The sequence below is a fragment of the Sparus aurata genome, chromosome 18 (genome assembly GCF_900880675.1).
Source record: "Sparus aurata chromosome 18, fSpaAur1.1, whole genome shotgun sequence".
NCBI lineage: Eukaryota > Metazoa > Chordata > Actinopteri > Spariformes > Sparidae > Sparus > Sparus aurata.
Genome location: NC_044204.1, coordinates 16,848,171 through 16,863,565, shown reverse-complemented (window position 1 = coordinate 16,863,565; position 15,395 = coordinate 16,848,171). Strand labels below are relative to the sequence as shown.

At 42.4% G+C, this 15,395-nt stretch overlaps 1 protein-coding gene across 3 annotated transcripts in view; it reads left to right on the top strand.

Annotated features, from left to right (window-relative positions):
* Nucleotides 1-1,511: 1,511 nt before the first annotated feature.
* zdhhc2 (zDHHC palmitoyltransferase 2) overlaps nucleotides 1,512-15,395 on the top strand; it is a 14,873-nt gene continuing 989 nt past the window's right edge. The window contains exons 1-12 of one of the 3 annotated variants that reach the window (XM_030396658.1): nucleotides 1,517-2,140; nucleotides 5,680-5,706; nucleotides 7,331-7,425; nucleotides 8,166-8,286; nucleotides 8,451-8,520; nucleotides 8,619-8,651; nucleotides 11,629-11,749; nucleotides 11,914-11,952; nucleotides 12,105-12,237; nucleotides 12,859-12,985; nucleotides 14,794-14,886; nucleotides 15,350-15,395. The exon at nucleotides 15,350-15,395 is cut by the window's right edge and continues 70 nt beyond it. In XM_030396658.1, the coding sequence (XP_030252518.1) occupies nucleotides 2,014-2,140; nucleotides 5,680-5,706; nucleotides 7,331-7,425; nucleotides 8,166-8,286; nucleotides 8,451-8,520; nucleotides 8,619-8,651; nucleotides 11,629-11,749; nucleotides 11,914-11,952; nucleotides 12,105-12,237; nucleotides 12,859-12,985; nucleotides 14,794-14,886; nucleotides 15,350-15,395 (1,032 nt within the window). In that variant the 5' untranslated portion in view covers nucleotides 1,517-2,013. Of the gene's footprint in view, nucleotides 2,141-5,679; nucleotides 5,707-7,330; nucleotides 7,426-8,165; nucleotides 8,287-8,450; nucleotides 8,521-8,618; nucleotides 8,652-11,628; nucleotides 11,750-11,913; nucleotides 11,953-12,104; nucleotides 12,238-12,858; nucleotides 12,986-14,793; nucleotides 14,887-15,349 lie in introns of all 3 variants that reach the window. The other 2 variants (XM_030396660.1, XM_030396659.1) reach the window with 2 other exon arrangements.

Below are 15,395 nucleotides of genomic sequence, written 5' to 3'. Positions count from 1 at the left end.
AGTCATTAGTTACAGTCCTATAAAGAAATACTTCAAAATGAGTTCCACCAAAACAATTGAACTTTTAATACTTCATGTACATTTTTCTGATAATTTCATCATTTATATTTTGGTAACTTTACTTAAGCAGTACTTTCAATGCAGGACTTTTACTTAAAGGGTAATTCCACCAGTTGTACACATTTAAGTTTTTAGTCTTGGGGAGTACAACTGCATAATGTGAAAAGACGTAGTATAAACCCTATTGTGGCTCCAGAGGAAGCTGCATGTAATCTGATAAACTGCCTCCAGTGATGTCACTCAGTGGCAGTTAAGTTGTGGGTAGAAGTTGTGGGCAGAAGGTTTTAAAAAGGAAGAATGTGCGCAATAATAAAGGCGGTATCGATTTTTTGATATTTTTGTTGTCCATAATGAGTCCAACAATGTCGTGGAAGTGCAATGCAGACGAGTGGGCTGCTTTTCACAACCTGGAGCCAGAGGTGGTAGAAATACACACATTCTTCACTCAAGTAGATGTAAGAAGGTACAGGCTCTGTAAATGAGTAAAAACTATTTCTTGGAGGCAAATACTTTAACCAGTTCACTTAGATAAGGCCGTGGGGATGTCCGGCTTCTCAAAATTACCCACAGTCCAAATTAGCCACTGAGTGACATCACTGGAGGCAGTTAATAAGATTACATTCAGCTTCCTCTGGAGCCACAAAAGGCTTCATAATACTTTTTTCACGCATATACAGTAGTACTTCCAAGACCTGTGAGCACACTTTAATGTGTAGAACTGGTGGAGTCACCCTTTAAGTAAAGGATATGACTTCCTCTACCCCTGGTCTTGCCATGGTCGTCTGCTGAAACACTGAAACAGGTTGAGTTGTGACATGTGACTGAGCCATCTGTCCTTACTGTAAGACTGCATGCTTTATCATTGTGGTGCATATTGTTAGCTCTCTGTAGAACGCCACCCTCCCACAAACCTGGCAACAGGTGGAAAATCACAGCCTTAATCTAAATCTATCTCATAGTTCAGACACCACTTACATAAAAGACCTTTGCATGGAGAAAGTGGAAGTGAAATGTGATGCAAAGAGCAGTTGGTGAGGACAGTGCGGCTTGTGCAATTGCACTGAGCAGCAGCAGCGCTGCAAAAATATTCTGCAGGTGCAGAAGCAGGTGGATCCTGCAGACCTCCACCTACACTGTCAGGTAACGGAAGAACAGAATAGGCTGGAAACAATTTCCTCAGACACGAGCAAATCATATTATAGCCTGCATGCTTAACAGTCATCAGATATTGTCACATTGCACCATCCACAATGTGATACAAGCAGGTAAAGGAGTAAGAAATGGTGTGTGTTTCGCTTCTTGTTGTTGCATGTTAAGGTGAGGATCTGCTTTAAGGTGAGTGTGAGTCTCCAGCGTGTGTGTGTGTGTGTGTGTGTGTGTGTAGGTGTGCGTGTGTGTGTGTGTGTGTGTGTGTGTGTGTGTGTGTGTGTGTGTGTGTGTGTGTGTGAACAGACCCCCGTTCGAACACAGCCAGTGTGAACTTACTGAACCCATCTGCTCGCGGTGAAAAATGTGCCAGGCTTGCAGCATCCCGCGGACGTCATGGCAACCTGTGGGGAGGCAGCAGGGGCGGTCCTGACGCTCCTGCGCGCGCGTGTGTTAGTGTGTGTGTGTGTGAGTGAGTGTGTGTGAGTGAGTGAGCTGTCTGATATTTTGTTGTAGTCTGTACCAGTGACTGAGCAGGACGATCAGAGGGGAGCAGTGCAGCAGGAGCAGCAGCAGCATCAGTGGCGGGCGGGAGGCTGGTAGGATGTTGCGTCTGTGCTGCCGATTAGGCTGATCAGAGCCGGAGCTACGATGCAGTGACAGTCTACACAGGAAGACACGGGCACACACACTTACTCACACTTACACACACACACACTAACACACACATTAACACACACACAGACAGAGGGAGAGGGAGAGAGAGTAACACACGATTGCGTACGAGCAATGATCCGCTCCTAGACTATGGCACCGTCGGGCTCGCGTAGTATCAAGAAGGGCTGTCAGAGAGTTTTGTACTGGATCCCGGTCCTGTTCATCGCCCTCATAGTGGCTTGGTCATACTACGCCTATGTTCTGCAGCTTTGCATAGGTAAGAAACCAGCTGTCTGGGTAGTATGAGGAGGAGGTGTGTGTGTGTGTGTAAGGGGGGGAAATGCCTCTGACTGGTGTGTGTGTTTTTGGTGATGGGGTGGGGAGACATTTCTGTTTCAGCTGTTTGTGGTCCAGGCTGAATTTTTTTCGGGGGGGGGGGGGCGCAGGAGGCTGTCTTGTTGTTTATGCAGTGTGTGGACAGTGATAGTCACATGACAACAACAGTTCAACCAGGAATTATCAACATATTGTTACAAGGAAGTGGCAATTGTGCATGAAAAACACAAGTTGAATATTTGTGTGGACAACAAAGCCAGAATTAGAAGTGTTGGACCTGCTTTTATTGTGAAGGGGGATGTACAGAGCAGGATTAGACCATTCATTATCTGACTCCTCCACTATCACTCTATCAGCACTATCTTAAAGACTTACTGTAATAGCTTCAGGCTCATGCAGGAGCAGAGCTTCATTATCTGAATTGTTACCCTCCGCCACAACACTGGCAGCATTATCTGTTGGCACAAAGTCCTTCTGTAATGGCTTTGAGTTGGGCCTGCATTCTCGATGGTGCGTTTACAGCGAGCCTCCTCAGTGAACGGTGAACACAAAGTTGACCTGGATAGTGAGTAATGGTTTCTAGGATGTCTCAGAGGAGTCTCGGCAGCCTACTCATGTGCTTCATTTGGCAGCTTGTCAGACCACTAGGAAAGCAGATCTCCTCCGTCAGAAAGGGGGATGAAATGGAGACGGTTTAATGAGACCAAACAGAGGAAAACACAGCGAGGGAGGGTTTGATGTTCTGGCCGTTCGTCAGTCCCATCTCATCCAAATTTAGCCAGACATGCTGTCCAGCTGAAAGTTTACACCTTTAACTTTGTCATTACTCCTGATCAGTGAGACTGCTGCAGGATGGGTTCACCAGCACAGGTTAGGCCAGAGAGGTGGCAGGGAGGGGTGATGGTAGCTTCTTCGAATCATGGATGAATTACTGAAAGAACCTACCAGGAACAAACCCAGGACCGCTGGACCAGAACTTCTGTGTCTGACTGTTAACATGTATTGTTTTCAACTGACCGCCAAAAGAAATCAGATAATCAAAAAGAAAAAAACAAGGAGGCAAAAAAAACGACCACAGAGAGCTGCACAATGGCCAAAGTAAAGATCCATGATGACCTCAGAGAGATAAAAACAACCACAAAAAGACACAAAAAGACTTCGAAGAAATAAAAACAACCAAAAACAGATGAAAAGCAACCCTAAAGAAAGGAAAAGTGAGCAAAGTGGGATGCAAAATGATCTCAAGGAGATGCAAAACAACCACACAAACATGCACAAAATCGAAAAACGAACACAAAGATATTAGAATAACCACAAAAAGCTGAAAAAGCACAAAAAAAAATCACAAAACAATTAAGGTAGAGATGCATAACTACAACAAAGAAATGACAAACAACAAGGGGTTGCCAAATGATCTCAAAGAAATGGTAAACAACAAGGAAGACACAAAAAACAACAAGAGATGCGAAAACAGACGGACACAAAGCGACCACGAAGAGATGAAAAACAACCAGAGACAAAAAAAATCAACCACCAAGAGGTGATAAAGATCATGAGGGACAAAAGACCGCAAAGAGGCACGAAATAACTGTAAGAGACACAAAACGACCAGAAAAAGAGACACAAAACAAACACAAATTAACACAAAGAGACACAAAACGACTGCAAAGAGTGACAAAACGAACACAAAGAGTAACAATACGACAGTGCACAGAGAAAGCTAAACCATCACAAAGGAACAGCAATGAAGGGACGCAAATTAACCACAAGGAGACAAAAACTACCTCAAATCCAGAAGCCCATCCTCTCATAATCCTCCCTGGCTGTGACCTTTTTGGTGTAGTTATAGTAAATGTAAGCTATTCATTGATATTATTCCATGGTTTGAAAAGTTGTTTGTTTAGCATTCATTTATTACACTAAATAAACTATGTAACTATTAATTAATGAATTAATGTGCTTGCCAAGAGCCTTACAGGTGAGTCTAAACACATTTCTACTCATTTTATAAATGTGTCCCCTTTTTTTAAAACTGCCCCTCACTCAAACGTTTCTACGCCCGCCTCTGTTCACCAGAGAGTCCTGCCAGCTTCTGTCCCAGGACGAACCTCGTCTAGAGTTACAGGACGCCATGTCTCTGCTGCCCGCTCGCTGGCATATCATCCTTCAGTACTTTCAGGGCGATAGAAAAGCAAAAACTCTGTTTGGTCAGGCGTTTCTTTTCTCTTTCTTTCGATAAACCACCTTGTTTTGCATTCTGCAGAACAAGAGAGAATTTGTGATGCATTCGGGTCACACGGGACAGACAGATGAAAACAGCAGCAGCAGGGCAGGACGGTGGTTGCTAAGGGGCCAGCATGTGCTCTGCAGACAGACACACGGACAGTTGTGCGAACGTATCGTCAGCTGATACCACTCGTTCGGCAGCTCAGTTAATCCCATTGTCTGGCTTACATAATTCACCCGAAGCAATCTGTGGTTGACCCACTTTCTTTTTAAGCACCGAACATCAGCCCCCTGAACAGTTGGTCCCTTTTTTCCAAGATTGTTGAAAATTAGAAATCAGGTGGTCTTGTTTGTCTTTTGTTGGAAATGTAGCAGGAATGCAAAAGATGGAAGCAGAATACAGCAGTGAGCAGAGCGATTTCATAGACATGTTGATGTACATACTTGCAGATGCCCTTAATCACACTCACACACTTATGCTTCACCGTCAGACTCTCAGGCTTTTCTGCTGGCAAGGTGGTGTGCACACGATTTTTGGCTGCATGCCTTGATTCAGTTCCTTGGCTTACCTTTCTTCAGTTCCTGCTGTGTGCAAGCATGCGTGTGTGTGTGTGTGTGTGTGTGTGTGTGTTTGAGTTTGTGTGTGTGTCGGCTAATTACTCAAGATGGATGACTCTGTATGCTCAGCTAATCATTGCTTAGATATTAGGACAAATATAAAACAGCGTCAGCTATTCCTCCAACAGGTGTCCACTTGTCTGTCTGCATGTTGGAGTGCAGACCTTTAGGTGTGAGTTTGTGAAGGTGCTCATCAAGTGTGTGTGTGTGTGTATGTGTGAGTGTGTGTGTGCTGATGTCAGCCTTCAATCAGCAGCTGTGGGAGTTGTTGCAGTTGTCAGCATTCACACACAGAAACACACACACACACACAAACTGTGCAGGATGCTCGTGCTGTTTTTCAATGCTTTTTGTCGATGCACAGTAATGCTTATCTACATGAGAGGAACAATGAGTCGAACTATTTGACTGGGAGTGTGCTGTATATTGATTTTGTGACTGGTGCAGTATTGGGCGCTGGGATTAAGGGTTTGCAGAGTCAGCATTTTTCAGTTTTGCTAATTTGAATTCAAACATTGCTGTCAGTCATGTAAATTGCTCCATGTGAAGGAGGGGATTTTCTAAAAATGCCCCACAGTGTGTTTCACAATCTTTTACACATACCTGACTGTGTCTTTTTCATTTTTGACTTGTCAGAGTCCATCGATGACACGGGAGAAAAGGGTAAGTGCTGCTTTTTATCATCAAGAGGAACCTTACGTGTCTGCAGTTGTTTTGTATGTGTTAGACGTTGATCCGCAGCCTTCCGTCTGTGCAGAGGTAGCCCACGTCAAGACAGAATAATGAGCCTGAATCAGAGTGTCATCCATTTGTTTTTCATGACCTTGGATCTGTATTTAAATGCAGGCTTTAATACAGAGTGTGTTTTGTTTCCACACAGTCTAGAGATGCATTGAGGACAAAGACAAAATAGACAAAAACAACAGTGTTTAGTTTTATAGGTGGTCCTTTCAGTTGGTCAGTGAATCATGTTGGACCAGGCTGAAATGTCTCAACTACAAAATAGACATAAAATTATTTACAAACATTCATGTACCCCAGAGGATTGATTCTCCTGACTTGTTGTGGATCTGACTTGAGGTCTGCATTTTTTGTTTTGAGTGAAGATTCTCAACATCTATAAGTAACATGGCCATGAATTTTGGGGACACACATTCATATTCCCCTCAGGCTGAATTTTAATCACTTTGGTGGCCCTCTGACTTTTCATCTTGTGCATCCATCAGATGAAAATCTCACCAAATAACTGCAAAACTAAAAGAAAAATATCATTATCCTAAGGTGTGTTAAGTGCTGTTTAGAAAATGTTAGCATGCTAACATGTTAAACCTACAATGGGGAACATAGCAACCATTAAACCTACGAAACAACACGATGGCATTGTAATGGATCCCACTGCAGCTTTCGCAAAGCCAGCCCTACTACACCTGTTATTGGTTAGCATTGTACACAGTAGCTCTAGTAATTTTTCTCTTGGCTGTTCATAAGCTGTAGTTTTGCAGGTAAACACATCAACCTCTTTGGCGTCTTTTTCCGGTCCATTGCTGCTCCTCTCTGGGTCAATCACCACTCTTTACTAAAAGAGCATCTCTCAGTTTGTTTGGTAGAGCAGGCGGGCCAGATGTCTGCAGGTCAGGGTGCTTCTGGGCTGTCCTGTCGCTTGGCTGGCAGGACAGCCCAGAGCAAGACCAGAGCCTGCAGTTGTGACAGCCAAATTGGCCGATGTGTTTACAACAGCTCACGAACCACTGCAAGAAAAACAGAAACCACAAGAGCTACTGAGTGAGTCAACAGTTTGAGTGAAGCACAGAGTATGCAACCACCAAAGCCAACCAATCACAGGTGGAGTTGGGCGGGCCTTGCGAGGACTCTGTTGGGATTCGTAATAATGTATCAGCATGTTAGCAATGTCATTATGAGGAGGTTAGGATGCTAACCTTAGCATTTAGGAACATGCATCATCGGGCACTGTTGATGCCTTATCATGCAAAATAGAGAACAAAATGAAAAGTGTAAACATAAAAATAGATATTTGTCCAATGGCACATCCGTTAAAAACTATTTTGTTATCCAACTTTTTTGTGCAGTGTGCATAAGTACAGTCAATGATAATGTTACAATATTTTGAATATTGTTCACTTGCCAGTGAAAACAAGTGTAAATCCACTGAATCACAACACCATTTTGAACATTCACTGAAGGTGTAAACTCTGAGTCAATGCATAAAAGCACACTGCCGATGAGAGATGTTGCTGCTGAGGACTTGTTTATGTTTCTCTGCTTGCAGTTGTATACCTGCTGGTGTACCATGTCATTTTCATCATGTTTGTGTGGGCATACTGGCAAACCATCTTCACCAAGCCCATGAACCCCCTGAAGGAGGTGAGTTTGTCTGACTCTGAAGCAGCATTATTGTCGGCTGCGACGATGATGAGGCATGGTGGGAAGTGCAGATGTAGGTTACAGCCTCCCTGTGTGATTGAACGCTGCATTTAGACTAATAATACTTTCCAGTGGAAGTGCCTGGAGCTGCTCTGCACTGTAATGGCTCTGATCCTGACCACAGCACTTCTGCTCTGCACGCTCAACACACACACACACGTATGTGTCTTAGAGAGGACACTCAGAGAAAAGCCACCATTGCATTTCAGTTTGAATCGAGGCACGCATGCAGCAGTGATTCATGTGAAAGCTTTCCTTTATGAGACGTGAACGCTGGATCACTTGAGGTTTTGAGATTGTAATAAAAGTCAAATTTCATGTGTGCTGCGCTGTTTGTTATCATCTGAGTTATTTGTTTCCAGTGTTCAATCATAAATCGCCTGAGTGGCTGAAAGTAATATCGCAGCTCTGTGCTGCTTTGCTCCCATTTGCCTGCTGGGGCAGAAAAAAACAAAACAAATGGAAGATACAGATACACCCTTCACTGCCTACTGAGCTGCAGCTTCACACCAACAGACATCCTTGCGTTATTGACACTCACACAGCCTGAAGTTTATCTGACGGGTCATTTAAATGTGTAAGGGTATGATTCATTAGAAATAAACAGCCCTGCTAACAGACAGAGCTATTGATAAATCTCAGGTGTTGTTTGTCTTCCCTCTGTGTTCTGTCCTACATAGTTTCACCTGTCCTACTCTGACAAGGAGCTGCTGGAGCGTGAAGATCGGGGAGAGTCTCAGCAGGAGATCCTGAGGAGGATAGCCAAGGATCTGCCCATCTACACCCGCACCAACTCTGGAGGTACAGTACAGTACACACCGCCGCTGATGCGGGACTCAAGGAGCGGCCTAGACTGACGTGCAGCCCTCAGAGCTCATTTCACCCCCGTCACCTTGTTAGTCTGTGGTCAAGTGTTAGGAGAGTCTGCTGACGTCTGTGTGATTGAACTGCCTGTGTCTCCTCAGCAATCCGCTTCTGTGACCGCTGCCAGCTGCTGAAGCCTGATCGATGTCACCATTGTTCAGTTTGTGATAAGTATGGCTCCTATAGAGAGAAGACCACACAGTATATATTGCATTCTGGCAGGCAAGTGAGATTCAATTACACTGACTTGTGACCCTGCTGTGTTACAGGTGCATCCTGAAGATGGATCACCACTGCCCCTGGTAGGTAGTGGCACTCTTTCATTAAACAGGCACCATGACTTTAAAAAAATATCCATGATGGTGTACTCACATGGTGTTGTATTATTGTAATTACACAGTACTCATGTTTTCATGGAAAATAGTTTTTGTCTGCCCAGTAATATTCCTGTAAACACACATCACGTTAACACAAAGAGCTTGCTTACGGGACAGTGTTTGACACTCGTAACCTCTCATTCTGCCAGATGACAGAGTTTGGCAGCAGAGGGAAACAAAACTAATTTGATTCCATTCTGTGTAATTTTTCCAAACATGATTGTTTTGTCTGCTCTCATTGCAATTATTATTTCTGGTGCTCAGACCAGGGATATATAAATATATATACACATATATATATAAAATAAGATAAAATAAGTCATTTTGTCCATTTACACTTGGATCATTCTGTTATCATTTCCAAACATGCCAGATGTGAACATATCATTTGTTGCTTTAGACAAAGGTTGCCCAAACTGCTGCATGTGTCACATTTGGCCCGCCAAATGTTTCTACAGGAAAAAAAAGCAAGTTTCAAAAGCTACTATAATATAAAGTTATATATATATAGATATGAATAACTTCTATAGTAAATGATATCTTTACAATGTTAATACAGATCATGAACCTGTTGGTAGGTAAAATGCTCAGCGCACACTTATAACAGAGAATTTGGCATCCATTAACCATTTTGCATCGTAATAAAAACAATACAATAGGTGTTTGCCCCTTTTTTGGAAAAAAGTGTGGGCATCTCTGCTTTAGACAAAATTAAACTACTTGTACAATAATGGTACATGATTGGCCGAAAAAACAGATTGTCTAATTCACGTGAAACAAAGTTCTGCTGACCAGTTTGAATGTATTTACCTGTTTATCATGCAAACAGGCTGAAAAATGGAAGAACAGTATGTATGTGCAGTATCCACGTCTAGAAAAAATAAATAAATCAACATAAAAGCAACAGCAAAGTGGCTGCACTTTCCATCATGTATTACTGCTACAGTCACATTTTGATAGAGCTACTCGCCCACAAAGTCATCCATAGTATTTAGTGCTATGCTGCCATGGTATATCTGCATTTAAAAAAAAAAAAGATTTGTGCCAGTGAAACAAAGTAATCATCAGTCAAACTAAAAGTAAAAAGTAAAATCAACCCTTCATTTCACTATTATTTAAAGGTGCTAATATGTAAGAATTTGCCACCAAAAAAAACAAAATCCAACTCAAAACAAACGGGGCAACACATCACCTGAGCAAGACTAGACTGGGAGGTCGGGGACTGTTAGTGTTCTCACCCGTAGCACCTGAGCCTTCGACCTGGATGATCTAACTGGGCTAGCTGGTTAGCATGCTAACTTCAATAGATTGCTCTGCACCATAATAGGTAGATATCATAATGTCAAAACTGCTATTTGTTCACATTCTTTTGATAATTGTAGTTATTTGTTGTTTTGTAGTTATTTGTTGTTGATGTTTTCAAATATCATGTGTTGCAACTTTAAAGGTCCCATATTACGAAAAACACGTTTTCTCTGGTATCTACATATATAAACTGGTCCTCCCTGAGCCTGCCAACTTCCAGAATGAGGAAAGCAAACGATTCCTGCATGGTCTCTGCAGCCTGCCCACTGGTAAAACGGCGCTCCTACAGGCTGTTCAGATTCAGCTCCTTTCGTTACGTAACGAAACGAAGTGACAACGTGTGGGCTACGGTTAGTGTGTGTTTGTATGTGTGTGCTAGCCACTTAAGGACGGACTGCTTCAGTAACGAGTGTAAGTACAAAGCTGGCTTTGCCTTAACACTGACCCTCGTAAAAGGATCAGTCCCACCCATACCAGACCCAGCAACTGCACCCGAGCCACAGGTAAGTGTCGCAGCGGTTTGATAGTATTTACAATTGCCTATGAGTATGGTGAAGTCAGCTGGACTAACTAGTTAGCTCCACTTCGGTCCACTATGCAATGGCGTTTGAAGCGAGTTTGATGTTAATAATATTATGATGGAGCTTGGTTGTCACAGTAAAAAAGTCTGGAAACATGTGCAGACTGGAGACAGAGACGATGTGAACAGTGTCCAAGAGTTTGGAGACTGTGTTGGAGACAAACACAGCTTTCGCTAGCTGTTAGCCATTAGCTACATGGTAGTAACTGTAACAACACATACAAACAAACTAACATTATTCAGACACACTAACCATTCTGAAATGTCCTGCTACAGCCGCAGAGTCTGTACTTCTTCAGGAGCCTCTCCTTCCCGGTCCGATTCTGGGTAGAACTGGTATGGCTGAACGACAGCATCTCGTCGAGCCATAGCGATGCATTCACCGTAAAATATTAGCGCATGCTACCACTAGCGTAAGAGGTACCGTCTCCCTGAGAGTGACATAGCAGGCAAGGCAGGCGTTGACAGACGGAGCTCATTAGCATTTAAATGTGCAGGCACAGAAACAGCCTGCTCTCAGTAGAGCTCACTTGAGCGACTTTTAGAAAGTTGAAATTCAGGACCACAGAGGGGTCTGGGGCAATACATTTCAAATACAGTGTTGTTGGACCTCTGACAGCTGTGTGAAATTGATGAAAAACAGTATAATATGGGACCTTTAAAGCCAAAAAGAATTCAATCATACTAATTTATTAAACAATCTTTAATATAACCTTCTTCTTTGAATTGTTTCAAAGCCTGTTTAACTACCCACACAAATGTTTTAATACTTACATAACCTTACAAAGTGATGGCAGAGCTGTCATGAGCCAGAAGCTCATTAATATACCAGCCACAGTTGATGTTACACATCAGCCAAACATCGGCCACTGCAATCAGTAAATTTCATCTTATTTGCTGATGGGCTGACAAGAGTCAAACAGGAGAATATTGGCTATTATTGATGTTCGGCTGATAAATCAGTGCATCCTTAAACATGTATTTAACGCTAACACTGACCTGTCGTTGTTGTTGCAGGGTGAACAACTGTGTGGGATTCTCCAACTACAAGTATTTCATGCTGTTCTTGGCATATTCGCTACTCTACTGCCTTTTTATAACTGCTACAGATCTTCGATTCTTCATCAAATTTTGGACGGTGAGTCTTGCTTGTCCACCACGACGTGAACCATTGATCATGTTATGTATCATTTAAATTAGACATTGTTTGGCTTGCACAAAATATCTTGAATCAAATCTGAAATGTCACCTGAAAACATGCATTCTGTGTTAAATATGTGGTGTTTGATTTTTTTTCACAAGGCTGGAGGTAGAGCTCATTTCCGTCTGAGAGAGTACCTGGTATGAGCCAACCAACTAGTTAGTGACACTGCAGTAGAAACAGTTCAGTAAGCTCCTCTAGTGTAGAAATGTCTTAGAGCCCTCTCAGAGTCTGCCATCACTTTTTTTTTTCACTCAGTTGGTTTGATTGTTCAGTTGTTGTTTTCCCTCAGAACGGACTCCCAGACACTCAGGCCAAGTTCCACATCCTGTTCCTCTTCTTCTCAGCCTCCATGTTTTCAGTCAGCCTGGCTTCACTTTTCACCTACCACTGCTGGCTCGTCTGTAAGAACAGATCTACTCTGGGTAGGTGTTTCGTTCCTTCACCAGTATGTATGTGTTCTGTTTGTGGATGCAGAAATTATACAGCGCGTCTCCTACAGCAGCTCACTCGTCTTCGTGCACGGTGAGTTTCTGCTGTCAGTCTGCCTACAGTTTGCACAGTGTCGTCTTTGCACTAATGATGAAGCATGTTTCATTGCATTTTTCCCACCGTCAGTCACCGTCCTCATCAGTACAGTGATTTTGAAGAGCCTCTCTGGGCCGTTATCAGACGGAGCAATTTCTCATTATGTGTGCACAGTGGCACACTTTGTCTGTCAGTTGAGGAGAGTGGATTATCCAGAGGAGTATGTTACAGTGTAATGCAAAGACACAAGGCTCGGAGCAGTAAGAAGCTTAGTAACAGACACTGCTAGGAAGAGAAGTCACACATGGTGGAACAGTCTGAGATCTGCTTTTCCTCCACTACAAAGACACTTTCATTCAGAATTGTTCCATTCATGCAGCCATATAGCAGGAATGTGTTGATCTGTTGTCTAATTGAGCTCCTGTTAATGGGCTGAACGATATAAAGACTGAAAGGGAGAGCGCTGTCTTGATTCATTTTCATGTCTGACTGAATCTTCTCCGTCTGTGTTCTCTCAGAGGCTGTGCGCTCTCCAGTGTTTCGCCACGGCACAGATAAGAACGGCTTCAGTCTGGGCGTCAGTAAGAACTTCCGCCAGGTCTTTGGTGATGAAGTGAAGTACTGGCCCATTCCCGTTTTCTCCAGGTGAGGCCAACACTCTACAAGTGAAAGCCAAATAATAATGAAGTAGTTCTTAAACTTTTTAATGTCAATGACAGCTAAACTGATACAAAGGAGACCACAAACCTCCATCTGAAAATTATTTTAAGGGTAACTAATGATGAAGTTATGAATCTACTTGTTAACTACTCAGTATTATGTTTCACTTTACGTGAAGTACACAACAGAATTACTAATGATTAAGTTATTAGTTTTTAAGTAATTAATTTTGCTTTTATATGTTTTATTACAGAAACACACAACATACATTATTTTACTCTGTTACTTATGGGCGATATTAGAGTGAAAATGAATTGTCTCCCTTTTTCCAAGGAGTCCTGGGGGTCCCCAGACCCCACTTTGAGAACCACTGAAATAAAGAAACACACAATAAAGCAAGTCTGTGTGTAAGAAATTATTTATAATGTCCTCTGGCAGGTTTTTGACAGTTTAGGAGCCCTGATGACTTGCAATCTTGAGTCTAGACTGTAGAATAAACAGGTCAAAGACTTCAGGCTCCACAACTCTGTTGTGTGCCAAGGACCAAAAACACAGATCACTGAAATCAATGGCAGAGATTTTCTTCAGAAAATGTTTCCGTACGTCAGATAATCTCACTCAGGATGTCAGAGAGTCTTGAACTGAGTGAAGTCACCCTTCAGCATGGGGATCGCTGAGCCCTGTTTCCTAGTTGAAACAAATGGTTCAAAGGAGCGAAAAGTCCCAATGGACATGAAAGAGAATTAGCTCCAGTAAACAACAACAACAACATCCCCACTGAGTATTGATGCAGAAACTCCAGTTTTGCAACATTATTATTTCATCCTGACAGAATGAATACTATTATGACAGCTTTTTGATTGTCTCAGTTAGATTATGAAACATAAACCTCTGACCTTTACATTCTTAATTAGAAGATTGTAACTGAAATCAATGTCAGATTAAAGGGACAATTCACTCCCAAATCAAAAAACAAAATGTTACTCCAAAAAGTGCTATCTTTCCATCTAGACTGTTTGGGTGTGAATGGTTGAGTTTTGGAGATATTGGCAGTAAAGATGCGTGCCTCTCAAATACGGTGGAACTAAATTACACATGGCTTGTGGAGCTTAAGGTGCCTAAATAAACTCAACAGCAATGTCTGTTCACATCTAGGATCTATTTTTGTGTTTTATTTTGTATTGTATTTTATTTTGTTGAAGGAAGAATGCATCCATTTATGGACAAGAGGCTGGCTAACGTTAATGGTTTACAGTCCACATACAAGGCCATTAATGTTGACAATGTGTGTCGTACATCCTGCGCCGTCACAGGGACATGTCTCTCCTGCGATGTGAAAACGGACTTCTTCTGCCCAGTTATACTGTTGAGTTCAGTAGAGCGAAAATAGGTCATACGTAAAACGGCTCACAAAAATGTCTTTGGATTATTATGGGTAGCCAGGTCATGATTTCTGGAAAGAGACGCTGCTATTCAGTTATTTCAAATGTTTATTTAGTGCTTTGAGCACCAAAAGCCATCCAGATAATTAATTCAGGCATCTCTACGGCCAATATGTCCAGAACTCGTTAACTTACAGCCAAAATAGTCCACTGCCCCTTTTGGGGGGTTAACTGTCCTGTAACATAATCCCAAGTCTTTATTAGCCATCATGCCCACATACATGAAATGAAATATATAACATATGATTCTATTAATGTGTATAATGACACCTACATTGACATTTTTTATGACCAGCTGCTCATTTAAACTTCAAGCCATTCAATCATCTGTGTTTTCTGCTGGTTTTCCAGTTTAGGGGACGGTTGCTCGTTCCCAACATGTCTGGTGAACCTGGACCCGGAGCAGCCCGTATCGCCCACTGGCTCCAACCCTGCCAACAAGAGGTGAGTAAGAAAAAAAGTGGTAACATACATAAATGTGAGTAGTTACAGAGTAGTTACTCATTACCTAATGATTAATTAGTGACGTTTTTCCCAGTCTGATCCCTAGTAACCAATCATTATCTGCTATGTGGTCCTCAAATCACAGTCATTCAGGTATTGCTCATTAACATTTAGTTGTTTATCATTTGTTCTTCATCCATTCCATACTTGCTCCTTAGCTTTGTGTACCTTACTGTAAAGTATTACGGCGAGACAGCTCCCAGTGGGTTTTCTTTTTTAACCCTATAGGTTTAATGATGCTGGAAAATCCCCCTGCAGTTTTAAATGACTCATTCAGATCACAGGATTACAGGATTTAGGGCTATTTTATTTAAAGAAGCATGTGGGCCCAGAAATACTCCTCAGGGGGATCATGATTCCTGGCTTCATCCCTGCTCATGTGTCTGTGTGTGTGTGTTTTCAGTGCAGCAGAGGTACGCCAATTTCCCTCCAAGCCACTGAGGGATTCT